The 27813-nt window shown below is 40.7% G+C and overlaps 3 protein-coding genes across 10 annotated transcripts in view; 1 reads left to right on the top strand and 2 right to left on the bottom strand.

Moving 5' to 3' along the window:
• Window positions 1–2025, bottom strand: part of LOC124882397 (kinesin-like protein KIF26B) — a 42231-nt gene extending 40206 nt beyond the window's left edge. For all 6 annotated transcript variants that reach the window (XR_007041891.1, XM_047388748.1, XM_047388749.1 and 3 more), the window contains exon 1: window positions 1882–2025. Coding sequence is in view for 5 of the 6 variants with exons in the window: in XM_047388748.1 (XP_047244704.1) it covers window positions 1882–2025 (144 nt within the window). In the remaining variant the exon portion in view is untranslated. The remainder of the gene's footprint in view (window positions 1–1881) is intronic.
• hnrnpub (heterogeneous nuclear ribonucleoprotein Ub) lies at window positions 1926–15476 on the top strand. Of its 2 annotated transcripts, none has more exons than XM_047388755.1 (14): window positions 1926–2057; window positions 6230–6344; window positions 8707–8786; window positions 8934–9073; window positions 9229–9328; window positions 11246–11358; window positions 11781–12044; window positions 12126–12245; window positions 12326–12454; window positions 12562–12730; window positions 12807–13094; window positions 13192–13469; window positions 13568–13702; window positions 14761–15476. In XM_047388755.1, exons 1-14 carry the CDS (start codon window positions 2027–2029, stop codon window positions 14809–14811), a joined length of 2013 nt encoding a protein of 670 aa, XP_047244711.1. In that variant the 5' UTR covers window positions 1926–2026; the 3' UTR covers window positions 14812–15476. The 2 variants fall into 2 exon arrangements, with proteins under 2 accessions (XP_047244711.1, XP_047244710.1); XM_047388754.1 differs by lacking the exon at window positions 1926–2057 and adding an exon at window positions 3288–4050.
• Window positions 15477–17696: 2220 nt separating this feature from the next.
• On the bottom strand, window positions 17697–26267 carry lft1 (lefty1). Of its 2 annotated transcripts, XM_047388458.1 has the most exons (5): window positions 25580–26267; window positions 19941–20342; window positions 19528–19774; window positions 19190–19423; window positions 17697–18354 (listed from the first exon to the last, which is right to left on the bottom strand). In XM_047388458.1, exons 2-5 carry the CDS (start codon window positions 20206–20208, stop codon window positions 18030–18032), a joined length of 1074 nt encoding a protein of 357 aa, XP_047244414.1. In that variant the 5' UTR covers window positions 20209–20342; window positions 25580–26267; the 3' UTR covers window positions 17697–18029. The 2 variants fall into 2 exon arrangements, with proteins under 2 accessions (XP_047244414.1, XP_047244413.1); XM_047388457.1 differs by lacking the exon at window positions 25580–26267 and having other exon boundaries at window positions 19941–24272.
• Between the last annotated feature and the right edge of the window lie 1546 nt (window positions 26268–27813).

Below are 27813 nucleotides of genomic sequence, written 5' to 3'. Positions count from 1 at the left end.
GAATTAAATGTGATTAATCACACTTTTTAATCACACCGACAATGGCAGGCCATGTTATCATAAAATCGGTATCATCTGACTAACTGCAATTACATTCTGGATATCTAGAATGAGTTTTGTCTAATCACAACTATATTTTGACTATCTGGAATGGCAATTTAACATACCTGGATTTGCATTCTGACTAGTAAGTAGAACAATTCAAGATATCTTCAATCACTTTTTGACATATCAAAACGCCTTTCAAGATATCTCAAATGACTTAACTAGATTTGTCATTAGAAGGGTCAGACATCCATAATTACAGCTAAACATATCTCAAACTCAATTATGGCTAGTCAAAATTACATTTTTAGACATCTGAATTAGAGAAATTACATGTAAGACCCCTAGTGCTGCCACTGAGATGTCCAAACTGTTGCCTGCTGAATTTTGGGTGGCTGCATTGGCACTGCATGTTTTGGAAAAAAATAACAGAAAATGTCACAGTACTGAAAGAGCTCAGCAGTTTGGACTGTTTCTCATACCTGAAGTCTACTTAAGACACCTACTCTCTCCCGACACATTATTTCTTTCTCTGACCACCGTATATTGTGACTTGAGGAGGCACTGTTGCTTTTTCATACCAGAAGTTGGCCTTACAGAAGATGTTACGCAAAACGTTAGTGTGGTAGAGGAAGTTGCAGCGACAGACACGACAAAACTCCTTAATCCTCTTGAATCCTAAAATACGGCTTAAAATCAATCCTTATAAGATAACTCACATGTACGCCATGTCTATTTATTTAAGTAGGTTTTGCTGTTAAAACTTGCATGTTATGTTAAAACAAAATAAACAGCTGCAGCATAACAATCATATTAAAAACACGAGAATTTGAGTTTGACTGCCCTGACATTGCAGACAACTGACTATCAAACACAAGTAAGGCTAAAATGCCTTATAAACTAGCTACTGAAATGCCAAGTAAATCTGGGATGTTTTGACTAAACAGAATAATTATTCAAGACTAGTCATTCTGACTAGTCAGAGTGATAATTTAAGATATCTGAAATCCAAAGATAAAACATGTTTGAGATATCTTATTATTATTATTTGGAGATATCTTAAAAGGAATTTTGAGCAGTCAAAAATATAGTTCTAGATCTCTAATTTAGTTTTGCCTAGTCATTATTTGCTTTCAAGATATCTGCAATTTATTTTGCACTAGTCAAATCTTAGTTTCGGATATTTAAAAATACATAAGATATCTTGAACAATTAGGCCATTTTAGATATCTTGAATTGGAATTATGACTAGTCAGAACAAAAGGTCAGACATCTAAAATGTACTTTATAACTAGTCATAATTTAATTGTTCATATCTGAAATATATGTTTCAGATAGTCAGTAATTTATTCCAGGTATCTTGAATTGGAGTCCCAATACAACTTGACAGTAAATCTGATGTCATTTATACTAGTCAGAATGCAATTAGAGACATCTCAAATTGGTATTTTGCATAGTTAAAATATAATTCGAGATACCTTAGTTAGCTAATATGCCTAGTCAGAAATCAATTTCAGATATCTGGAATGTAAGTATGGTGAAGCCGGTTTTATACGGTGGCCCTGAAGTGCAAACCACATCAACAAGTTACTAAACACAACTACAAATTATAAAACACAACAACATTTCAAAAATACCCAACATTTCAAAAACACATTTCAAAAAACACAACATTTCAAAAAACGCAACATTTCAAAAACACAACAACATTAACTAAGCACAACTACAAATTAAAAAACACAATTACAAATCAAAAAACACAACATTTAAAAAAACGCAACAACATTTAAAAAAAAACGCAACAACATTTCAAAAAATGCAACAACATTAACCTACCGGAAAAGGTAGGTACCAGTGGAAGACATGAGACATCACTGATTGGTCGACCGCGCTGTTGGACGGACCACAGTTCTTGTTCTGCCCATATTGAGGATGCATTGATGCATCCTTCTGCGGACTTGGGTAAGCTAGGTTTCCCATAATGCACTCACCAGCAGCGGTCAATGGAGAAGGTGAGTGCAGACATTTATCGTTTTTATACCACTATTATTTTCTGACAAAAAGTAGTTTTTTGAAATGTTGTGTTTTTTTGAGTTGTAGTTGTGTTTTTTTATTTGTTGTTGTGCTTAGTTAATGTCGTTGCCTTTTTAGAAATGTTTTGTTTTTTAAATATTGCTGCGTTTTTTGAGATGTGCATTTTTTGAAAGGTTGTGTTTTTTGGAGTTGTAGTTGTGTTTTTTAATTTGTTGTGCTTAATTAATGTTGTTGCGTTTTTTGAAATGTTGCATTTTTTTGAAATGTAGTTGTGGTTTTTGAAATGTGTTTTTTGAAATGTTGTTGTGTTTTTTAATTTGTTGTGCTTAATTAATGTCGTTGCGTTTTTTGAAATGTTGTGTTTTTTTTTGTTGTAGTTGTGTTTTTTTATTTGTTGTTGTGCTTAGTTAATGTCGTTGCCTTTTTTGAAATGTTGTGTTTTTTGAAATGTTGCGTTTTTAGAAATGTTTTGTTTTTTGAAATATTGCTGCGTTTTTTGAGATGTGCGTTTTTTGAAATGTTGTGTTTTTTGGAGTTGTAGTTGTGTTTTTTAATTTGTTGTGCTTAATTAATGTCGTTGCGTTTTTAGAAATGTTGTGTTTTTTGGAGTTGTAGTTGTGTTTTTTAATTTGTTGTGCTTAATTAATGTCGTTGCGTTTTTAGAAATGTTGTGTTTTTTGGAGTTGTAGTTGTGTTTTTTAATTTGTTGTGCTTAATTAATGTCGTTGCGTTTTTTGAAATGTTGTGTTTTTTGGAGTTGTAGTTGTGTTTTTTAATTTGTTGTGCTTAATTAATGTCGTTGCGTTTTTTGAAATGTTGTGTTTTTTGGAGTTGTAGTTGTGTTTTTTTAATTTGTTGTGCTTAATTAATGTCGTTGCGTTTTTTGAAATGTTGTGTTTTTTGAAATGTTGCGTTTTTTTGAAATGTAGTTGTGGTTTTTGAAATGTGTTTTTTGAAATGTAGTTGTGGTTTTTGAAATGTGTTTTTTGAAATGTTGTTGTGTTTTTTTTAAATGTTGTTGTGTTTTATAATTTGTAGTTGTGTTTAGTAACTTGTTGATGTGGTTTGCACTTCAGGGCCACTATATGGCAGGTCGTGTATGGCAGGCCGTTTATGTTAAAACGGCCTGCCATACACGACCTGCGTAATCAAATAATCATTTTTACAGAACCTGTCTGACAACATTAAAAATATCTAAAAAAAAATATTGATTTCCCCATGTGAGGACCTCGTTTTGACCCACTTTTCGCGTAGATTAATTATTAAGGGGTTGCTTGTTTATAAATGGAGCGACAGATGGTTGGTGGGTTATAGTACATCAAGCTGCGCCACCTTCTCTGTAATTACGGTAGTCTCCACCTCCCTCCTCCCCCTTCTAGAGCAGCCTCTGCACAGCGCTCTGCTGTTGAGATATTGGTTGCGTAGCCGGTGACATTTAGCGTGGTTTCAAGCTACATTTCTTAACAAAGGGCGACCTATTATTTATTGTTGAACAAATTTTAGCATTTTGCCATTTATCAATCAAAATGAGCACCATAAACGTGAAGAAGCTCAAAGTTAACGAGCTGAAGGACGAGCTGAAAAAGCGGAATCTTTCGGACAAGGGGCTGAAGGCCGAGCTGATGGATCGCCTGCAGGCCGCGCTGGACGAAGAGGCCCTCGCCGGAGATTCCTCGGCCGCTCAAGAAGGTTCGGGAGATGATGGGTTCGACCAGTCGGCTGACCCAGAAGGTATGGCAGAGGAAGAGGAAGGCGACGGCCCAATAGAGGAGAACATGGAGGCCAACGAGGAAGAAGCTGAGAATGAGGGTCAGGGCGAGGGCGACGGCAACGGCGTTGCCGAGGACGAAGAAATGGGTGAAGGGGAAGACGGAGGGGACGAGGACGACGAAATGGATCCCCTGCTCAAGGCGGATGTCGACGACATGGAAAAAATCGAAGACGGTGAGCCCGGAGACCACGCTGCAGAGGGTGAGTTAGAGAAGTTGCTTATGAAAATGCCTGGTTGGATGGGCCGTGGCTGGATGCCGTTTTTTCTTTTGCTCGATGAAGGGATGGGGCCGGTTAAATTTCAAAGCGCCCAGCGTCCATGTTGAGTCTCAGCGCGATCCAAGCTAGGCCGCGTTGACGCTAACACTTAGCAAGCTAGCATTCCCAGTTAGCTTATTTTATGGCGCGTACTATCTTTATGGGGCTAACTTTCCAAAAGCGTGCCCTACGGTTATTGGGTTGTGTTATATCTGAATCGGTTTAGCAACGCATATCTACATTAATTAAGAGTATTGACAAAGTAGTTACAGATTGGGCGTTTTGTTTCGTTTCGTTAGGGGGTTAGCATGCTAGTGAGCGTCATTCCCTTTGTCTGGCGGAAGCGAAGTCTATTAGCCATTTCAGAGGTTCCCAACCGTGATGTTTGGCAGTAAGTGCGAGGTTTGGGTTAAATTAAATGCAAATAATTTGCATAGTATATCTCTAAAGCTTATATTATATTGTCTGTAAAGTAGAGTTTCCTTATTCCTGCTAGTTGGCCCAATTCTGTTCTCCTAATGTGAGATTCAGACTTTCTATTTTTCTCACTCTATCCAGATTAATCTCGCATTAAATCATTTTTTTCCTCACTGCTGTTGGTCAGTATTTATTCAGAACTCTGTGACAATGTTTTTGTCTTGGGTGTTTACGAGCTTTCTGCTGTTCAGTGTTTAGATATCAAGCAATAAACTCGGTATTTCATTTAATCAGCCAAGATCGAAAAAAGTTACTGCCATGTGGCTACATGGCTGGATGCTTTTGTGTGGTACTTGGTGTATTTCTTTGGGGTAAGTTCGGAAATAGTGTAAAACATTTAAGTTGAAGTTATGTAAAACCGAAATTTCTGTGCCCCTCTTGCAACACCAAAAATCTGTTTAGAAAATTGAGGAATTTGATTCCTGTTTAAACGTGGAAAAATTATTACAAAGGTTGAGTTTTCAGACTTTCTCCTTTTGCAGCTTTCTAAAAGATAAACATTTGCTTGAAGTATAGAAAATTAACAGGCATTCTGTTCTGATTTATAATGAAAAGACTCCCTTTTATTTTAATTTACTACACCACACATTACTGTAAAACCCCAGTTGGATCATTGTTGCTTTACTTTTCTCCTTATCCTTTATTTTTGGGTTTTTAATCATTCAAATTATTTTTTATTATGTGAAAATGATGGATTCACATACAAACAATATAGAGAAACCAATCACTGATCTTTTGGAATATTAGTGAATTTAGCTGTTTAAAGCTTGCCAGAAAATAGTGAAATATTGCTTTACCAAGGTGCTGAATTAAAAACCAGTTTTAGCACCCTATTTTAGTTGTTGAAAATAGCAGACTTTTGTTTTTTCTCAAAAGCCCAAAATGTCATGAAAAGATTTACAGAAAAATAACATGAATATGTCTAGCTGCTAATAAGCGGAATTTGTTCAATCCATCCTTTGAAATACCGACCCTGCCTTACTTCAAGCTTCACCCAAAAGTTCACCACCTGCTATAACAGTAGGTTACCGAGCATCTATACCTCAGGCATTCGGCTCAAACAGGACTGGGAATCTCTGAAGTTGCTAACCTCAAGCTGAGCGCAAGAAAGAAGCAACACTGAACTGTTGAGTTTATGTGTTTTTAAAAGGACGTCTCGGATGTACTTAAATAAAACTGATTAGAAGAGTCGGGTAGGTTATATAGTTTAGAAGACAAGGGAGGTATGGTAAATTCAGATCTAGGTAGCCTTGTTGCATGGTACTTTTATCCCTGATAACTGTAGACCCTCTTGAAGGCCATAGAACACAATGTAATTTTACTCCCTGTATTGCGGGGTTCTTGCCACGTACCTTTTAGGAAATCTTCGCTTTCCAGCCCCAGTAAACATTTCTCTTGCTGTACATTTGGGCCAGTTTATGTTCTAAATACTACCTGGTCTTAGGAATTGTTACAAGTCATGAAATATCATTGTATTGTTTAAGTGTAACTATGAGGTGTTGCCTCTTAATAGCAATGATGATTATGGTGGACACAGTGTAACTAATGAACGGGCTTTGTGGGCCAAAACCCCACTGCCAGTCCGACCTCTCTCTCTGTCTCAAAAAGGAGCACCTCATTCTATATCTTTGTTCTATTTTCAAAGGGGATGCGGACAAAGACACGAATGCTGATCAGAAGAATAAGAAGGGTGTTAAGAGACGCCGGGAGGAACATGGAAGGGGCTACTTTGAATTTATTGAAGAGAACAAATACAGCTGGTAAGGATGGGACAGAGCAAATATGGCCTTCGGCATCCCTGAAGCGCCATGCAGAGCTTTGTTGACTTGTATTGGCTTTAAGTGCCAATGCACTTCACTAGCAAGAGGAATAAAAATCCTCATTTTGAAGTATTTTATCATATATTAACTACACAACTTTTCACTCATGTATTTGAGGGTCATCCCTGACTAGCTATAAAAAGCCTTACCTTTTACTCTTTTACAGTGCCCACTCACAATGTGTCTTTTTGGACTGCATTCTGTAGCAGAAGTGCATCTATCTAACTTCTATGAATTTCCACATCTGTTCCTCATGCCACTTATGTTTTTAGAAAGCCCGTTGTGTCCTACATGTAATGAGAGGCTGCTTTCATAGATCCCAGTCAAAGTAGCGGATGTACACTTTTTTTCCCTCCAAATTCAGGGTTTTATATAATTGTGGGTTTTATAGCTGAGAGGTGAGGGACGAGGGGTCCACAACTACAGGGTAGCTCACAAGGATGTAGCTAAATTCCCAGTTTTTGGAACGCCCACGGAGGAGCTCGCTATTGATCGTCCATCGTTTTGCCTCGCAGTAGTCTATTCCTTTTATTTTTGGTTTTGTTTTGTTTTTATTTCACTGACTGTATGATGTTCAAATGCTATTTCTGTATCATATCCTGTGTCAGTCCTCATGGTGTGATCGCCTGTGTGAATGTGTCCATTTGCGAGACTTTTACCCCCTCGTAGGTGACATCATGCATGGCCTGCATGTATGGGTGTGTGGGAGTTTGTGTACATGTACCTACTTCCTGGTCAGTGTTTTGTTTTCATTACGCTGCTGATCAACAGGCAAAAAGTGAAAATACTTGTGGAGATTCTGTTTGTTTTTATATATTTTTGTGGATGTGAGGTTTTAGAGGGCGGCCCTGAGAAAATTCTTCCGAATTGCTACGTCTTCCTGTAACATCTTAAAGCTAGGTTTTCGGGGTTTTTTTGCATTATTAGTTATACCTTGTTGCCTCCTCCCAAGCACAATTGTGAAGCTTTATTCCATTTTGTTAAAAATCCTTGGCCCACAATGCAAATATTGAAGCACCAGCCATCATATGAATTGATGTCACGGTTTACAGGTGATTTTGACCCACAGTCAACCCCCCACCCCCACGCATCAGCTCTATGTAAACAATTTAGTGCTGTTGGGGGTAAATCGGGTCAAAAAACCACTACGGACATTTGTGGGCACTTCTGGTAAAAATGTTAACATTTTAAAAAATAATTCTGTTTTACTGCAGCAGCATAATGAAAGAGTGACTGTTTTCCATTTAATTTCAGTGCATTCATCCTGGGGGAACCACATGCTGGTAAATGTTTTTAACAGGATATTCACGTTTCCATTGTCACAATTATAGGCACCGCCTTAGGTGAATACTTTGTACAGCCTGCTTTGGCTTATAGGAAAGTCCTCTACCATTTTACATCCCTGGGGCATTTGGAGTGTTTTCTACAGGGTTTGGATCTGGGAACAGAGAGCACCGTGGAGCGATGCCGATTCTGTAAATGGTGATGTCCACTGTGATGCCAGATGCTACAGTAATGTTCTCCCAAGTATTGGCCCACAGCATCACAGAACCCCCACCATACCCAGCGATGGACATGAAGTGCTTTGCCACATATCCGTCCTTTTTTTTTTTTTTATGTGTACATCTACTCAAGTTACATTTGGATTTTTCCCAAGAAAAATATTAGATGTTCCTTCATTAAAACCATTTTTTGCATCTTTACCAGTAGTGCCGATAAATGTGGTTGCATCTGTACACAAGTCCAGTATAGTTGAATATTTGCTTCAACAAAAGCCATTTAGCAACTGTTTTAAGGTTGAGGTACATATTGTCTCTCTAGGTTGCTGTCATATACAATGCAATCAGTGTTTTAAATACACACCCTGTGAAACAAGCAAGCATGACCCTTCCCTCTACAAGACATTAGATATAACTTGTATAGCTGCTGTCGTGGCTGACTCCACAGCAGGCCCGAGGACACAAACATCACCAGAAAAGGAGGTGGCTGCCTGGAGTTTATCACTCTTTCAATATAGGGCTAGTTGCAATGCTTTTCTTTCTGTGTATTTTCCACATTTTAGAATTCGCTGGATGCTGCAAGGTAAGTACCTGCCAAGGTCTACAATACAGGCCACTATCCAAAAAGATTTAAAGGCTCACTTTCCTAATTCATATTCTTTCTTACCCCTTTCTTGTCTGGCTTTCCACTTTTTTTGTTCCAACTATCTCTCAGCAAGTGGTTCCGACAACATCATTAAATTCATTGCAGTTGTGCTGAAGCGAACGTCTTCTAACTGACTTGCTGGTATCTTATTTTCCAGCGCCTCTTTTAAGTCTCCTGTACCCCCCTTGGAGGAAGAAGATGAAGAGTGTGATGACACAAAAGTCTGCTTGGATACCTGTAGGTTTTATTTTACCACACTAAATCTGCTTCAGAATCTAAAGACTAAAGTGTCCATTAACTAAAATGTTGAACATATTCATAAATGAAACTAAATATACATGCATTGATTTTTATGGGGGTTTTTGTTTTTTTGGTCCATTCCAGACAACTGTGACCTGCACTTTAAGGTGTCACGAGACCGTTACAGCGCTTCATCCCTCATAATGGAGAGCTTTGCTTATCTGTGGTCTGGAGGAAAGGGGACCTATGGTGTGAACCAAGGCAAAGCTTGCTTTGAGATGAAGGTATATTACTGGGTTCATCATATCTTATATGAAAACAAATAGTTACCTTATGTTTAACTGTGTTTTAAGCCCCTGAACTGTACAGTGTTGCTGTTTTCTTGTGCATAATTTGATTTTAGAGTTTTTGCTGATTTGCTTTTGCTGTATGATTGCAGCTCACAGAGAAGATTTCAGTCAAGCACATTTCCAGCAAGAACCTAGAAATTCACGATGCGCAGGTCGGATGGTCCTTGTCAACTGGCACATTGCTACTGGGTCAGTCCTGATTTACTTACTTTAAAAGTGTGTGTGTGACCTGTCCAGGGTGTAGACCTCTGGAGATGGGCACCAGCTTCCCCATGATCCACTATGAATAAGCAGTATAGAAGAGGGGTGTATGTGTGTGTATATGTATATATGTATATATATATATATATATATATATATATATATATATATATATGTGTGTGTATACATATGTGTGTGTATATATATACATATGTGTGTGTATATATATATATATATATATATATATACAGGTCCTTCTCAAAATATTAGCATATTGTGATAAAGTTCATTATTTTCCATAATGTCATGATGAAAATTTAACATTCATATATTTTAGATTCATTGCACACTAACTGAAATATTTCAGGTCTTTTATTGTCTTAATACAGATTATTTTGGCATACAGCTCATGAAAACCCAAAATTCCTATCTCACAAAATTAGCATATCATTAAAAGGGTCTCTAAACGAGCTATGAACCTAATCATCTGAATCAACGAGTTAACTCTAAACACCTGCAAAAGATTCCTGAGGCCTTTAAAACTCCCAGCCTGGTTCATCACTCAAAACCCCAATCATGGGTAAGACTGCCGACCTGACTGCTGTCCAGAAGGCCACTATTGACACCCTCAAGCAAGAGGGTAAGACACAGAAAGACATTTCTGAACGAATAGGCTGTTCCCAGAGTGCTGTATCAAGGCACCTCAGTGGGAAGTCTGTGGGAAGGAAAAAGTGTGGCAGAAAACGCTGCACAACGAGAAGAGGTGACCGGACCCTGAGGAACATTGTGGAGAAGGGCCGATTCCAGACCTTGGGGGACCTGTGGAAGCAGTGGACTGAATCTGGAGTAGAAACATCCAGAGCCACCGTGCACAGGCGTGTGCAGGAAATGGGCTACAGGTGCCGCATTCCCCAGACCTGGGCTACAGAGAAGCAGCACTGGACTGTTGCTCAGTGGTCCAAAGTACTTTTTTCAGATGAAAGCAAATTCTGCATGTCATTCGGAAATCAAGGTGCCAGAGTCTGGAGGAAGACTGGGGAGAAGGAAATGCCAAAATGCCAGAAGTCCAGTGTCAAGTACCCACAGTCAGTGATGGTCTGGGGTGCCGTGTCAGCTGCTGGTGTTGGTCCACTGTGTTTTATCAAGGGCAGGGTCAATGCAGCTAGCTATCAGGAGATTTTGGAGCACTTCATGCTTCCATCTGCTGAAAAGCTTTATGGAGATGAAGATTTCATTTTTCAGCACGACCTGGCACCTGCTCACAGTGCCAAAACCACTGGTAAATGGTTTACTGACCATGGTATCACTGTGCTCAATTGGCCTGCCAACTCTCCTGACCTGAACCCCATAGAGAATCTGTGGGATACTGTGAAGAGAACGTTGAGAGACTCAAGACCCAACACTCTGGATGAGCTAAAGGCCGCTATCGAAGCATCCTGGGCCTCCATAAGACCTCAGCAGTGCCACAGGCTGATTGCCTCCATGCCACGCCGCATTGAAGCAGTCATTTCTGCAAAAGGATTCCCGACCAAGTATTGAGTGCATAACTGTACATGATTATTTGAAGGTTGACGTTTTTTGTATTAAAAACACTTTTCTTTTATTGGTCGGATGAAATATGCTAATTTTGTGAGATAGGAATTTTGGGTTTTCATGAGCTGTATGCCAAAATCATCCGTATTAAGACAATAAAAGACCTGAAATATTTCAGTTAGTGTGCAATGAATCTAAAATATATGAATGTTAAATTTTCATCATGACATTATGGAAAATAATGAACTTTATCACAATATGCTAATATTTTGAGAAGGACCTGTATATGTGTGTATATACATATATATACACATTATGGATGCGAGCTACCAGAATTCCTCTTTAAACTGATTGTTTTGACTCGCTTTTTAGGTGAGGAGGAGTTTTCCTATGGCTACTCCTGTAAAGGCAAGAAGACCACCAACTGTGTGACTGAAGACTTTGGAGAAACCTTTGAGGAGAATGATGTCATCTGCTGCCTCATTGTAAGATGAGATATTCTAGAATGTTTGGGAATAAATTGTCATTGGTTTTGTTCACACACTTGTTAATCAGTGTGTGAATAACAAGTTGTTGTAAAACAGTTTTATTACAGAATGATCCCAGCTAGCTGAAATGCTTGAGAATTTTCTAGTACCAATAAAGCGGTTAGCTTTTATTAAAACAGCAGTTCCTTCTTTTACTCCCAAGAGAATGTAGATATTAGACTTACATGAAGTTTGACCCCTGAGAGAGGGTGAAAGCTCCCAAGAATAAGACTAACTCTGCTGTAATATGTCTAGCCTTTCTGTTATCTGCTGAAAGTCTCACTCTCACATAACATAAATGAGCCAGTTGTCTTTATTTAGTAGCAACTTTCACACTGAAGAGTTTTGTTGTTTACATCTTCTTCATTTTTGTTTCGTAGGACTTCGAGGGTGAGGAGGTTGTTCTGTCCTTCTCCAAGAATGGTGGGGAACCAGCTGTCGCTTTCAGGGTCTACAAGGAAAGTTTAAATGGCCAGGCCCTTTTCCCACACGTCATCTGTCGCAACTGTGCCGTGGAATTTAACTTCGGCCAGATGGAGACTCCATACTTCCCTCAGCCCCAGGGCTACACCTTTCTGCAGCAATTCCCTGTCAGTGACCGCGTGAGGGGACTGAAGGGACCCCAGACTAAGGCTGACTGCGAGGTGAGTAAAGGACTCTGTCGTGGGGGTTTGTTATCCTCTGTAATACTATTTCTTTGACTATAACTGGTCTCTTGTTTGTAGATCATCGTGATGGTTGGTTTGCCTGGCTCAGGGAAAACGACATGGGTGAAGAACCAAGTCCAGCAGAACCCTGGGAAGTACTACATCCTGAGCAGCGACACTATTGTGGATAAGATGATGGTGAGTACGGTCAGCGAGCCAAAACTGGTTCCAGATATCAGTTTAGTATTTTTATCATTGTTTTTCTTGTTTGAATGCAGATCAACAGTTTGAAACGCCAGTCCAAGGATATCACCAAACTGAGCGCCATTTCCCAAAGAGCTCCACTTTTCTTGGGTAAATTCATTGAGATTGCTGCTCGCAAGAAGAGGAACTACATTTTGGATCACGTAAGTTGCCTGTGTTGACTGATCCCTGCCCTGTTCAATACGCGTAACTGCATAGAGAACCTCATTTATACTATCAATTTAAAGTAGTTTTCTTCTGCTTTTTGCAGACCAACTTGTCCGCACCAGGCCAGAAGAGGAAGATGTGTTTGTTTGCAGGCTTCCAGCGTAAGGCTGTGGTAGTCTTCCCCACAGATGAGGAATACAAGAAGAGAGTCCAGAAGAAGGTTGAGAGTGATGGCAAGGAAGTGCCTGAGCACGCTTTGCTCAAAATGAAGGGTAAAACTTTTCCCTGGAACACCTCCCTTAATGTCTGTTCTTCCATTCCTAATCATGTCCTGATTTGACTTTGCAGGCTTCTATGCCCTGCCTGAGGAAGGAGAAAGCTTCAGCGAGGTCATATATGCTGAGCTGCCGAAGGATGACGCCTCCAAGCTGCTGGAGCAGTACAAAGAAGAAAGCAAGACGGCCCTGCCTGCTGAGAAGAAACCCAACCAGGGGAGCACGACTCCTAAAAGAGGCGGCAGTGGCAGCGGTCCTCGTGGTGGTGGCCGGGGAGGCAAGAATCAGTTTGGGCGCAGTGGACAGGGTCAGAGAGGTGGTGGTCGTGGAGGCTTCCAGAACAGAGGCAACTTTAGAGGAGGTAGGATAGAAAATGGGTGCTGAAACTAAAATATACTGACCTGTAATGATGATACATCTTTAGACTGTTGCCAACAGTGGTTTATTGATCTCCACAGGTCCTGCCCCTCGCGGTGGCTTTAATCGTCCTCCTCGTGGCTTTCTACCTCCACCGGCCTTCAGGGGAGGGTTCCCCCGGCCTGGAAACTTTGGCAGGGGCGGCGGTGGCCCGATCCCCAGTCTGGGTGGATCCCCAAGAGGAGGACCAATGAGGGGTAATATGGGTCACAGAGGAGGACCTATGAACAGAGGTGGCCAGATGAACAGAGGTGGTCAGATGAACAGAGGAGGTGGGGGCAACATGAACCGTCATGCAAACAGGGGACCTCCCACCCATGTAGGTGTCATCGTAATGTTTCCCCCGTCGTTCTAACACCAGAAATCATGACTACGCTGTAACTATATTAACATTCTGCTACGTCTTACTCCTTCCAGTTCCAGCAAAGAGGAGGCGGCCGTGGAAACTTTGGCCAGAAGAACAGTAACTATGGTAACAGGAACAGCGGGAACTTTGGCAACAGAAACGGCATGGACAAGGCTCAAGCCTTTAACCAGAGCTGGCAGCAAGGGGTCAGTGTTCTGCTTTGCATATTATTTCATGGTTATTGTCTGGTCATTATTAGTGCTAATAACCAGCCACCTTTACTGGTATGTCCGTTAGATTACAGCAACCCTAAAGGTTTTAACACAGCCAGAGGTCCGTTCCAATAAAATGTGCTTGTAGGGCTGATGGAGCAAATTGTTTATAGTACCTTGGACCCTTAAACATTTTCTCAGTTTGCCACATTATGACCACAAACTTCAGTGTATTCTGATCGGACCAGAGTTTTATGGATCAGTTAGATTGGATCAAAAGAGTCTAAACATCGGGTACGCTGACACAATTACTGCTGCATGAAGATGTCTCTACCAGCTTTGCACTTTAAGGTCCATTCTTTCTGAAATACTTGGAAGTCAGATTAGATGGAGAATAAATTTAGGTCCTGACTTTGACTGGACCATTCTAACAACTTGCCATGCTTTGATCTGAACCATTCATTCCCTTGCAGCTCTGGCTGGATGTTTAGGGTCAAGGTCTTTCAGAACCTCTGCCCCAATCTCTAGAGTTTAATGGGTTCTCAATCTTTCCATCAACTCTGACCTCCATCCCCACAGCATGATGCTGCCACTGCCATGTTTTACTGTGGTGATCGCAAAAACACAAATGACCCCTGACCTGTCTGGTAGCATCTCTTGGTGTGTTCACCGATGTTCCTCTGAGGCCTTCACATAACTTTTGGATTTATACAGAGATGACATTGCACACTGGTGGACTCTGTGTACTAATTAGGTGACTTCTGAAGGCAATTGGCTGCCCTGCATTTTATTTAGGGCCATCAGAGTAACGAAGAGTCATTTTCAGCTTTATTATAAAAGATTGTGAACTATGGATCATTTTCCTTTCACCGCACAATTACACACAGAGTATGTTGAAGTTTGTGGTTTTAATGTGACAAAATGTGAAAAAGGTGAAGATTTTGAACAAGTTTAAGGGAAATGCCCTTGAATGCATACATGTACATGTAGTTTTACAGATTCCAAGAGCTTTGCCAGTTTTAACTTAACTGTTTGAACTCTTTCATTTGTAGCTCTGGAACCAGAAACCTTGGAGCCAGCAGTATCAGCCTGGATATTACTGAGACACTTGTTCTTATGGACTGGTGGCTGACACTGAGAACCCACCACTAGCCACGGAACATCCCTCTGCCCTGCTGTTTGAGTTTGTTTCCTTAGAACCCACTTTTAATCATCGGAAATCCACTGACCTACAAGCGAGACTGAAGCGACTCATCTGGAGCGAGAACATTCCATCAGAAAGCAGGAAACACAAATGTAATCAGAGCTTTATATAGTCTATTTACACAGTTGATTGTGGGTTCAGTTTTCCTTCTTGTTGTACATGTTATTTTTTCCCCAACCACTTTTAAAATGACATGCTTTTAAAAACGTTTGTAAAATCAGTACCAAGAAACGTATAAGTGGGGCTATTTAGGATTCCTTTAGTCTTTGGTTTGTTTTTTTGTTCTTTGGGGTTGTGCTTTTTATCTGTGCTGTGATTCTGATTTGCTTTTTTATAAAAAATTGTAAATATTTTTTTTTTTGTGTAGTTTCAGACATTTAAGAAATGTGATGATTGAGATGAGCTGGGGCTTGTTTGAAGGAAGCAGGTCAGAATATATTGGTAGACTGTACATGTCAGTGCTCTATGGCAGATAAATGATTTTTTCTTTGTTTTTGTTCCCACCATCAAACTTGTAAGATCATAGACCTACAATAAACTACTCGCTTGCTTTTTTTACATTCATCCTGACTTATGGCTTTCATTTAATTCAAAGGTGTGTAAATGACCTTTGAAGAAGCAAAGGATGCCACATCATTAGTTGATCTCTTCAGCTGTCTTGCGTTTCATATTTCAGTTCTTGTGCTCTAGATAAATCCCTGTAAATATTTCCCAGGAGATATTCCAGCTAAGCTGTTTTCAGGATCTAGTGAAGCCATTTATATTCCTTCATTATGCCCTTTAAATCATTTTTTGTGCACTGAATCCACCTCATTCTCAGGATCATTTTTGGTTAAATCAGCTGCTCCAAACTGCAGTAGCCCTCTTAAGACACAGCGAGCAACTGAAGCACAAGTAATCCTAATTTTGCCTTTTCTCCTGTAACATATTTTCCAATTCAAGTTCAGATTCACCAGCAAATCTAAAGGGCTAAACAGCATCACCAACAGTTCATGAGCGCCTGGTTCAGCTTCTAAAGATATGGCAACATTGCTTTAAGATTGCTCTGAAGGTTCATGATGGTGATTCTGTGGCCTGGCAATAAGGGCAGCTCCCCCATTTAAACAGCTCAGACTTGTGCACCCAATAGATCTTCCCACGTTGCATCCACATCCAGCTTAGTACTGTCGGGTAAACTCGATACCTCCAGTGGTTTCCTGCTGTTTTAGCCATGCTTGAATGTTAACACTGTAACACAATTAAAGCTTGTCCGCCCACTGATGAGTGTAAATGCCAGGAGGGGTTTGTACTGGGTACATGGAGCAGAACGCGAACTGGGAATGAACAGCTTCATGTCAAACAGAACAGACTGTTTTTCTTTGCTGGTGTAAAATCACATATTTAACCATTAAACCCACACTTTGACACCTATGTTATTTGTTCCTTCACATGTGATGGGTTGTATTTTCAGTTAGAGATTTATACTTGTGTCTCTTGTTCTATTTTGTTGTCCCATTATGGAAAAAGACACTGGAATAAATTGACTTGGTTCAACACCGATCTTTGGAAGAGTTTTCATGCTCGATGGCTGTTAATGCTTTTTGACACACATGGTCAGTTAAATGCTCATAAAAATCTCCTTTTACCCCATCTCCCTTCAAATCCTCATAGCTGAATCATGTTTAGCCCAGGAACATATTTAGCTTATTTGATCTATACTGCAGACGGCAGTCCACAAATATTCATACTAAAGACATCGCAGTCAGTCTATTCTTACTTGATTGGTTCTGATTGGGGATTTCTAGTTCAACAAGAATTCATTTTTATTATTTTTGCAATTCATTAAATGCAACAAACTAATAACTAATGGTTTATTATGTGTGAGGCTGTTGAGAGAAAGCCATATAAAGCCCCAGTTGCAGCTTTCTCCAAACCATGTAGGGGACAAAGCAAACATGGAGAATAATGTTCTCTGATTAGTAACTGTTAATCACTCTAAATCCACCATCCCTACAATTAAACATGGTAGTGGCTGAGAAAAGAGTTTCTGAGGTTCACCTAACAGCAGGAGGACGACCCTTAACATGCAGCCAGAGCTACAGTGTATAGATCAGATAGTCCAGACCAAAATCCAGTTGACATTCTTTTGATTGATTTACCCAGACGCTTTCCATCCAATCTGACTGATATGGGGCCATATTACAAAGAACAATTCGCAAAATTTCACTCTGAATGTATGAAGCTGGATGAAGACAAAGGGCTTGCAGCTGTAAATATGGCAAAAGGTTATTCCACGTATATTCCAAGTATTGACGCAGGTTGCGGTTTTAAAGTGACAAAATGTTTAAAAGTATGTTGTTAGGAGATCATTGCCCTCCCAGACAGCTGATTGTCTTTGCAGTGGCTGCTTGTTGACCCTTATCAGCAGCAGATTAGTGAATGACAAGACCCCCCACCCTGAGGGCAAACGGTACATTAGGGATTAGCTCTGATGACCAACGTTTGGCTCGGCCTAAGCTCGATGAAAACGCATGACGAGCCCAGCATCATGTGAATTGACTTTCAGTTTCACTGTATGCCCTGCCGTGCCTCCTTCCCACTGCAGATAAAGCCATACCAGCAAGACTGGGTAACAAGTGCTCTGCATCATTAGGGAGATTATTTGCTTTGCCTCAGGGCTTCCTGCAAGTGCAAATCAGAAGGTGAAAGACACATGCAGCTGCACCCGGACTACATTCGAATCCAATCATGAATGTGAATTGAGGCAGACGGGCTCCGCTGACAAACGGACCAGGACACCAGGAGTGTAATGAAAAACAAATATTTCATTTTACAAACATATTCTCATTCATATTATATGTACAGCCTTGAAAAAAAGGGATGCATCACACTGAATCGGAATGATTGCACTAGATTTAACACAACTCATACAAATTCATATTTAAAAGAAAAAAATATCAAAATTTACATAATCTATAAAAGTGCTTGTGGAGGGAGATAGAATTTGTTGGTGGCGTACTGCCAGTTGCTTGAAGCTCTCCCACTAAATGTCCATTTAAATAGAAAGTACTTGACGAGTCGGTTAAAAACACAATAATTTCCCTGTAATATTTCCCAACAGTCTTCAACTATAACTTTTTATACCACAGAGATGTTGTCCAGCATGCATGCACACCGCTCTACGATCATGTTGGGGAACTCGGCCACCTCTATCTCAGTGTAGTCCCCCTTTTTAACCAGGTACATGATGGGCAGTGGGGAGCTTTCTGACACCGCACACCGCCGCTCTCCGTAGCCGTAGTTGCGTTTGGGCTGCTTGCAGCCTCCGGTGCACCTGAAGGCCTGGTAACCCGCCGGCTCGATGATCCAGTACTCTGTCCAGGTGAGTGCACGGAAGTTGATGAAGTACTTGTCTCTGCAGCAGGTGTCTTTGCTCTGGTTTGTGACACAGTCACCACTGGAGCTGGAGGAGAAAAGATGAAGAGAGTTAGCTGGCAGATGTCAAAAAAGACTTGATGGGGTGGGGGATATTTTGCAAAAGACTCAGGGCCCCTGCGATGGACTGGCAACCTGTGTACCCTGCCTCTCGCCCATAGATTGCTGGAGATAGGCCCCAGCTTCCCCGTGACCCACTATGGAATAAGCGGTAGAAAATGACTGACTGAGTCAGGGCCCTACATTTTTTAGCTACACCTCTGCTCCCACCACACATTTTAATTATGGATTAAGGATTTTGACAGCTAATGAGCTAAGACACAATCTGTAGCAATATTTTGCAACTGTGCAGCCACACTGCCTTATGGGTAGTAGATGTCTTATTAAGGAAATATCTTACACTAGTCAGTTTAAAGGAGCCTGAATAGATATGTGCATCATACTTTATAGATTTACCTAAAAAATAAATAAAACGGAAAAGATCAACTTTGTGTTGGTCTTTACAAAAAATGAATGGCCCCAAATATCTTATCTACACCTCCATATGGAGTATTTCATTATTTCCTGCAACTTAAAAAGGCATTGATGATATGCTCATTTTTTAAGGTAGGGAGCTACATTGTAAAGGACCCAGCGCCATGAGTTACCCAGCTACATGTTCTTCTTTTTACATATCTAAAGAAATACATTAATTGTGTAAAATACTGGTCATTTTATTGTTAAAATACGTTTTTGTGCCTTAGTCTCCAAACCAAAGCTTCTACGGAAAGCAAAGGGTAGCAAGTAGAAAACAAAAAGAGCACCTGGTCTAATTTTTACACCAACACAAGCAGATCCAATATATCAAAAGCTCAGGCACTCACCCGTACTCTTCCAGGTTGAGTGTGTAGAGGATGAGCTCAGGCTTCCCCAAGGTGTTATCCGCCTGGGTGGTAAAGCGCACACTCTTGGCCATCTCTGCCGCGTAGCTGCCAGGTCTCTCGCCCTCGATCCACACCTCCAAGTGCATGGGTGTCTTCTGCTGCGTCTTGGACCAATAGTGCACCGCCTGGGTGACATCAAAGCTCTTCCAGCCGGTCTCATGAATTGAGATCAACCTGAGAACACGAGAAAGACGATTAATTAAAATAATACACGACTGACTCTTTGGGGATAAGAGTCTCATCCTTCTTTGTTGGCGCAAAGGAGCGTGTGTCCCTACCGTGAATCCACAAGTGACGTCCTGTTGGTGCCGCTGGACACCACCTCCACCCAGTAGATGGTGACCCGGGCGTTGCTGACGGGCCGGTGGTTCATTTTGTCCACAGTGTACCGTTTGTGGAACGAGGCCCGCTGGTAAAGCTTCAGCTCCGCCATGGTCACCTCGCTGTGATCCGGGATCCTCGCCTCCATGTCAAACAACATGCGATGCCGGGTGGTGTCGGAGTACACATACTCTCCAAAGATATCTGCAGCGCCAAACAACATGTGCGTTTTAGTCAAGTTCTGGTCGTATTTGTAGGTGCGTAAAACGACTCTTCGCGAGTCACAATTACGCAGAAGAATCGCAGTCAATGTGTTTCACTAAATGGCTCTAAAATATACTCAGACAAACTCTATTTCATCGTATTTTACCTGCATTGCCGGGAACCCCCCTCAGGATGCCTCTCAGACTGGGCAAAGATCTGCGTCTCCGGTTGTGGTGCATCTTCAGCATGGACAAGTACTTGTTCTTGATGTGCGCTGGAACGAGCAGGTTCTCTAGATCCCTTTTTTGGATTTTAGGAACTTCATTCAAGCCGAGTTTTTGCAGTAGCGCGTCCTTCATATCCCCATGCATAAAAGCCCCAGTGAGAACAAGGAAAGCGGCGCACAGGACGCAATAAGCGCGGAGGAAATCCATGAGAGACTTTAGACAGCAGCACAGAAGTACAGGTCACTAAGGGAAGCACAGCGTGTCCGTGACACTTCTCCGGCCCCTTATATCGCTGCAGCCCTCCCAGTCGTTCGCACTTTGTCGATGGGGGGCAGGGACCCCTTATCAGAACAAAGGTGCGACAATGCAGCCTCATCTTAAACAGGATATCTATGAAGCCATACTTCAAACAACAACCATTAGGTAGACTACAGTGCCATCTGCATTGTAGAGGCGTGTATTCACCAGAGCTTCACTACTGATCTTAGTTTAACCTCCATGTGACCATATCTGACATATACCTGGAAACAAAACAATCACTTATGTGTTTTCATGCATTTAGTTGGAATGCCACAGATAAATGCTGTATAGCCTTTTCAGAGGCTTCTTAGAAACAAAATCACCAGTTTTGAGATAAAAATAATAATAATATTGCAGAGGCACTCCATAGCAGTAGTGGGCCACTGAAAAAAAATTTGATTTGGGGCCTTTTCCAGCTAAATTCAATCACCATAGCTCCTACAGCTAAAATTGGTAATATTTTACTCAGAAAAAGTATTAACAGTCTGACTACACATGGATATTTAGTCATCTGCCTATGTAACTAAACTCCTGAGGTCAATTTGCTGAACTGGCTTTTATTTAGGGGTATCAGTACAAAGGATGCTAATGACTACCTAGATGTTAATTTATAGATGTTTAGTTTTCTTTGTAATTATGTCTGATAATTTCAGGTGAAGTCAACAGAACTGCAAAATATTGAACATATAATAATTATTAATATTATTATTATTATTATATATAACAATAACAATAATAATAATATATATATATATATATTAAATTATAGAGCCTCACCCCACAGTAGTAAAAAATAATTTTGGCTGTTGTCAGGACTTTTCAGCTAGAAATTGCCCGACTACATTCCATGGGATTTATGAATATTAATGTCATCTCTCTTTTTTTATCTTGCCAACTTGAATTTCTCCAGAAGTAGCCCATTCTCCTCCAAGTTGTGTGTTCCCTGCTGCTCTACATATGCCCCAGACAGACATCTCTTGACCCTGTGAACCTGAAGTGCCCTCTCCTCAGCAGCACCCTTGTCTACACACGGCCCACACTCTCCATGTGTACATTCCACCGGACGATGTCAGGCTGGGCCAGTCTGGCAAGAGTCCGTTGCCCAGTGGGCCCTCGCTTCTGTCTGGGGCGGCAGTTTTGTCCAGCAGAGGTGTCAGTGGAGAAGCAGGCGTATGATGAACGTGCAACAGAGAGGAGTGGGGAGTGGAGGTTGAAGGGTGGGGTGGGGGCTCGAAAAGGAGAGAGCTGCCATAAGCAAAAGAAAGCAAAGAAGTAGATGTTTATTCCATCCTCTTCTGGCCAATTCCTGAAGCAGTCCAGCAGATTAAAATTATTAGCCAAACAGACTGTTAATACAGCCCCCGCGCCCACCCCGACCTGGTGTGGATGTGGATTGGGGCAGGCTCTTCACAGGCGGGTGATTATCTGATTCCATTGCGAGGATTTGCCTTGCCTTTTTTGTCACACAAACATTAGAAGCAGTGTGCTCTCGCTGGCTGCCTAGAAGGGCCCTGGCTCCTGGTTGTGTATTGGGCCACGTTTGCTCAGAGATGTCAGACAGACTGAAGGGGCACACAGGAAGAGCAAATGACAGATGACTGCCAGACCTGCTCTCACCAGCCCGCAGCTTTCCAACGAGACAAATTATTAATTAGTGGTATGGGGTATGAAAAAGCTCATACAGGCAAAATGAGACAACTCAAAAAATATGGACAGCTCAAACCTGCATATTCAAATATAATAAAATTTGGATCATAACAAACATTTTTGCATGTTGCATTTGATTCTTTTGCATGACTATCTATACCTGCAAATCCAGGTACAGAAGAGATTTTCCCCTCTAGTGATTTGTGTTTAATCTTTTTGCAACATAAACATAACATCTGAAGCAACATTTTGCAACTGTCCACATATAGAAGGCCCACACTTCTATATGTGGACATGTTGTTTTGCCTCTATATACCCAGCAAACAAATTCATCGAGATGGACTTTTTGGTTGATTTTATTACTTTGACTAAAGGTGAAAAGGCTCCTTAATCAAACCTTCTTCAATAGAAGTAAAGAATACAAACAAGCCAACTTCAGCCTATAAAATTGCTTAACAGGTATCGTCCCTGATCTGATCGAATACAGAGTTTTTGAAATAAAGGATTGTGATTTTTCAAGCTCAAATGAGAAAGCAATCATTCACAAATCTAGTCAGATCATCAGAATGGAGATCTATATATCTTGTGGAAGTGCAAATATGTTTTGCAACTAGTTGAATCTCATTCTCTCCTGTCTCGATTGAATAATCATAAAACAATCTTACACACGTACCGTTGTTTGGCCTTAGGGCACTGTTGCAACCCCCTACAAATTGATTTCCTGTTCAAAAGGTCACTTATTCTTATATACTTTTGTTTTTTTATCATGTGCCACACAGGTGTATTTGTCCCTATAAAAACAACCTAATAAAACTCCTGAAGTTCAGTGATTTATTATTTTATTATTTTCGAGGGCTGTATCACACCAGGATTATCAGTGGTTACCGTCTGCCTCCCCCATAAAAAAATGTAGAGGTGCCTCAGTTACAGAGACACCACTTCCATCCATCCACCGAGTGTCTATACCTGCTTGTCCCTGCAAGGTGTCTATCTCCAGCGGTCACTGGGCAAGAGGCGGGGTACAGCATGGACAGGTCGCTAGTCCCCCACATTGCAACACAGAGACACAGGACAAACAACTATGCGTGCACGCATTCATACCTAAGGCCATTTTTGAGTAACCAATTGACCTAACAGCCATGCTTTTAGACTTTGGAAGGAAGCCAAAGTACCAGGAAATAACCCATGCATGCATAAGGAGAACATGCAGAGACAGCATTTCCTGGAGAAAATGAAGCAAGCAATGTCGCTCCCTAAAAGCTCCCTTTGGAAATTTGTTCATGTTTTGCCCCTCATCAAGGTATCCCAGCTACAATATAGCCAATAAGAATGGCCCTGCAGAGGACAGCAAAGGGAGCTGAAAGGGTCAAACCTTCGTTCCTGGATCTGTTTCAGAGCTGCTGCAGGAACAGGGCTCTACATAAAGCTTTTGAAGATTAACAAAAATAAAGAGCATGGTTTATAATTTCTCGATCCAGAATCATCTTCAATAAAAATATACATTAAAAATCTACAAGCTCAGACTCATCAAAGCCAAACACACCTGATCAATAAGGATACAGTTTCATGCAAGCATTAGTCCACACAGTCAGGGGTAGAAGATCCCCTCCCTGATAACAATAGTCAACATGTGCTGTTCAGCGGCAACGGCTGCCTCGGGTTGGAAAAGTTTGGCTTGTTATGATGTCAGACTTTAGCATTGGCATTTTTGCCAAACTAGCTAATGCTGGACACAAACCTGAATTCTAATTCCAATACAAAATCTTTCTTAACCTTTCTTATGACCCTTCCTAAGTGTTTTAAGTTGCAGCCATTTTCTGCTGGGCACTTCACACGATGTACGAATTTAACACTTGACTTTACCAGCATCTTAAGTGAAGCTCGAGTTGAAATGTTAAGTTATGATTTGTGAACAAAAAAGTGGATTATATTGTTAGAACATACTGTAATATACTGATTGATACACTGGAAGTAGGTGGGATTTTCTTGTTCTGTACTATATTGCTTCAAATCTTACTTGGCAGACTAGGAATCTATTAGACATTTGGCAGTAATAAATCTGTGCAAACCAAGATAACATGTGGAGTTCATCAAGCCTCTATCCTCGTGTCACTTTTCTTCAACATCTATATACTCCCCCTTAGTCCAATTCTACAGCATCTCTTACTGTAGACCTACGATTCAATAAGCTTTAAGACCTTAGAGTATGCAAGAAACCTAGATTCTACAACCTGGGGCTTAAAACCCCCATAAAGTCTAAAACTAAATCAGAATAGTCCTGTTTTGAATAAATCCACAGATAGATTAATGTATTTTGAGGACTTTATAAAAAACAACCAGACAGCTGCAACTCGTCATAAATGCTGCTGTGATAGTCCTGATCAACACCAGATAATCATATCAGACCAGTCCTCAAAGCACTGCTATGAGAGATTCTAAAAATCTTCTTACTGGTTTATAAGGCACGGAACAGCATTGGGCCTAAAAGGACTCTTTAAATCAGAGACCAACTTTAACCTGCTGTGGTGTACCACCATATTTTTTACAGAGCTTATACTGTAACCACACTTCCTCATTATTAGACTAAGTAGAAGAAGTAAGCAATAGAAAAATCATTCAAGGCACAACTGAGCCTTTATTCTCTTGTTTTGAGTGGTTGTGCTGCTCCCTGATGGAGTTTCGCCCTGGGAGGTGAGCCATAACCCCTACAACAAAAAACGTTGCTGTTCTTGATTAGAATTTTATAATTATGGAAATGTAATCGTTAATATTTAATAACCTAAAAAAAACCTTTTTCTTTTACTGTGTAGTGAATAATTCTGGGTCTTTTTGTTGCATATCATTTCATTTGTAAATGTAATGTAAATTGACAATAATTGGTTTTGATTTGAATATACAGTCTTTACCCTCCATCATGGGAGCAGACATGTAAATTTAGAACAGATCTATTGTCCAGTTCAGCCAAAAGCCAGTCTAAGTGCCTGCACTCTGCAGCCTAAAATACACAGGCCTACGCAGCCCCCCTGGCCCTCACATTACAGCCCCTAATTCGGGAAATTAAGATGCCTTTTGTGTGATATTTCTCAGTCTTTCTTCCTTCCACCGTTGCCAATTAAAGATAGATTGCCGAGTTCAAAGCTCCAGCTGATGTTCCAAGGTGCCATTTCTTTTCAATGAAAGTCCCAAACCAGCTCCCGCAATCAACAACGCGGGTGCTAATTAACATCGAAGCATTTGCATTGAAAAGCGGTCCAATTTATAGCTCATTCCCTTCCATTTGTGAATCATGATATCCCCCTTTGGTCGCAGAACGCTGTTTGCAGAGGGGCTGCGCATATTGCGACGGGCCCTTAAGAAGGAAAAGGACGCTGCAGCCTGCGTTTGCGCTTTCTGTTGCGGCATCTCTTTGCGTCTCCCAGGGAAACAAGCGAGGAGGGGGCGCTGTCGCATGCTCCATAAAGTCAATATTGAGCTTGTGTTGGTGGCCAATGCAAATTCCCTATTATTCACATTGTTACCGACTTCCTGGCTTGCTTGTCGCGCACATTATCTTAACATCAAATATTTGAGGAAATGAACCGCTCACTTTGCACCTTAATAGCCCCATGTGTCTCATATTTGTGTATGTTACCACAGCTGCAGAACCTGTCTGGATCGGATCTATCGAGCTGGCCTGCCAACAATCATCGATCAGTCTGCGAGGAGGAGAAGAAGCGCCAGACCTGTGCAAGGACAAAAGCCCTGAACTTATTGCTCTGGACGGTCTAATTGCGTTTCACACGTATAATGAGGGGCAGAGACACTGGGCCTTGGACTTAATCCCTCTGTAGACGTAACCCAATAGAATCAGACATGATTAATAAGGAAAACTTAACCTTTTTAAATCAGCGTCTAATTAATAATCAACATACAGGATTCAGAAACATGGCCTCAATCAATGTAAATACAGCTGCAAGTCCTTTGTGGCATGTTTCTACCAGCTTTGCACATGGACGGATATTTTTCCATTTTCAAAATTATTCATTTGAGTGAGATTGATTCTGAAGCATCTGTAACCAGTGGTCTTCAAGTCTTTCACTTTCTCAATTGGATTTAGGTCTGGACTTTGACTGGGCCATTTTAACACATAAGAATACTTTGATCTAAACAATTCCACTGTAGCTCTGACTGCATGTGTCAGGTTACTGTCCTGTTAGATTGGGAGTCCATAGCCCTCCAAGAAAAACATCCGATGCCACCCTTGATCTTCACAATGATGTTTTTTTTTTTTCAAACCAATCAACTACTGATGGCATTTTTCACAATGAAGATAGTTTTGAGAAAGGATTACAGGGGTGTGAGAAACCCTGAGTTTAACTCATGATCGATGGTCATACCCAAGAGTTTTAAAGCGGCACAAACATTGGGTCCTGGATTCTCTCATTTTGTTCACATTGTTGGTAGGTTCATGTGCAGATTGATCAGATGAATGTTTATTCCTTTGCATGACTTTTACTGGTTAAAATGGTTTACCTCATAATTAATGGGAGGCTGTGAAAGAGTCCTGCTGAAATCAATCTAATTAGCAAACTGAATGCTATGAACAATTCAGATAGGTCACTAAAGCTGCCTCACAAGCAGGAAACTGCTGCTAAGACTACTGAAAGAAAGGCTCCACGCATATGTACTGCCACCAGTGCAGAGCTCACTGAACATCAGCCATGTGTGGGTAAGAGTGCATCTAAACGCACCTGGCAACACTGCGATCAAATCTGATTAATTGTAGGGCAAGAATGGATCACAATCAGTCAGAATTTGAAGTTATTATGCATAAGAAAAACCCTCAAATACTATTTGCATTTGTCAAAAAGGTTATTATCACCATAGCATTGACACATGTAACAAACTGAACATGTTAAAATTCACACAAACAACAATTAAGCCGCTGCTAAAACTCACCACGTGTCCCGACCGGGGTTGTAGTGAGGCACGTCTTACAGCAGAGGGCGCTGCTGGAGTTCGCTAAAGGAGAACTGGTGTCTGAAACATTTTCTTTGTGTTGATGTTCATTCATTCACACATTCATTCATATGCAAAGCTGAAAACAGAAGATGATTTTTATTTTCCATTACATCTCAATAAAATCTGTCACAATGGTATTAAACACTCAAAATGTGTAAAATTAAAATTAAGCTTCATAAAAATACAAGCATTTTTCACAGCTACAGGCGTTTGTAGAAAGGCACACAAATAACAGACAAACATTCTCAGAAAGAACGTACAAAGCGGAGCAGGAGACCGGAAGATATAAGTAAAACAAAAAGCGTTTCATACTAGTGATATAGTGCTGTTAACAAGTATTCACTCCCTTACTTCTGTTTGTACTTTTCACACTTAAATGTGTCAGATCATCAAACTAATTTTTATATCAAACAAAAATAAACTGAGTAAAGATGAAAACTAGTTACTATATAATCTATAAAGTGGATACACTATCCGAACCAACCTGGGCCTATGTAAAAAGGTAATTACTCCCATAAACTAAAAACTGGTTGTGCCACATCACTTGGCTCTCTCTTTTTTGCAGAATTGTTCTAATTCTGCCCCATAGTGGGATTTTAAAACATAATATGGCCTGGGAAAGTCAGCATCTCATTTGTATTTAGGTAGGGACTTTGACTAGGCCACTCCAAAATTTCTATTACATTAAAGATGATGCCAGACTGTTTTTATCCCTTGATGACCTATTTCTGATGTGCCACTCACTCAAGAGGAGCTTATAAATGTAGCAAAACTCACTCTCCTCCTCAGGATTGCTATAAAGCTGTTATCTCTGGCTGCCTTCACACAAGAAATCTTTGCACACGGTCACAATCCCTCACTACA

The sequence above is a fragment of the Girardinichthys multiradiatus genome, chromosome 15 (assembly GCF_021462225.1).
Source record: "Girardinichthys multiradiatus isolate DD_20200921_A chromosome 15, DD_fGirMul_XY1, whole genome shotgun sequence".
NCBI lineage: Eukaryota > Metazoa > Chordata > Actinopteri > Cyprinodontiformes > Goodeidae > Girardinichthys > Girardinichthys multiradiatus.
The sequence above is the reverse complement of the archived record's forward strand: the minus strand, read 5'-3'. Positions and strand labels throughout refer to the sequence as shown.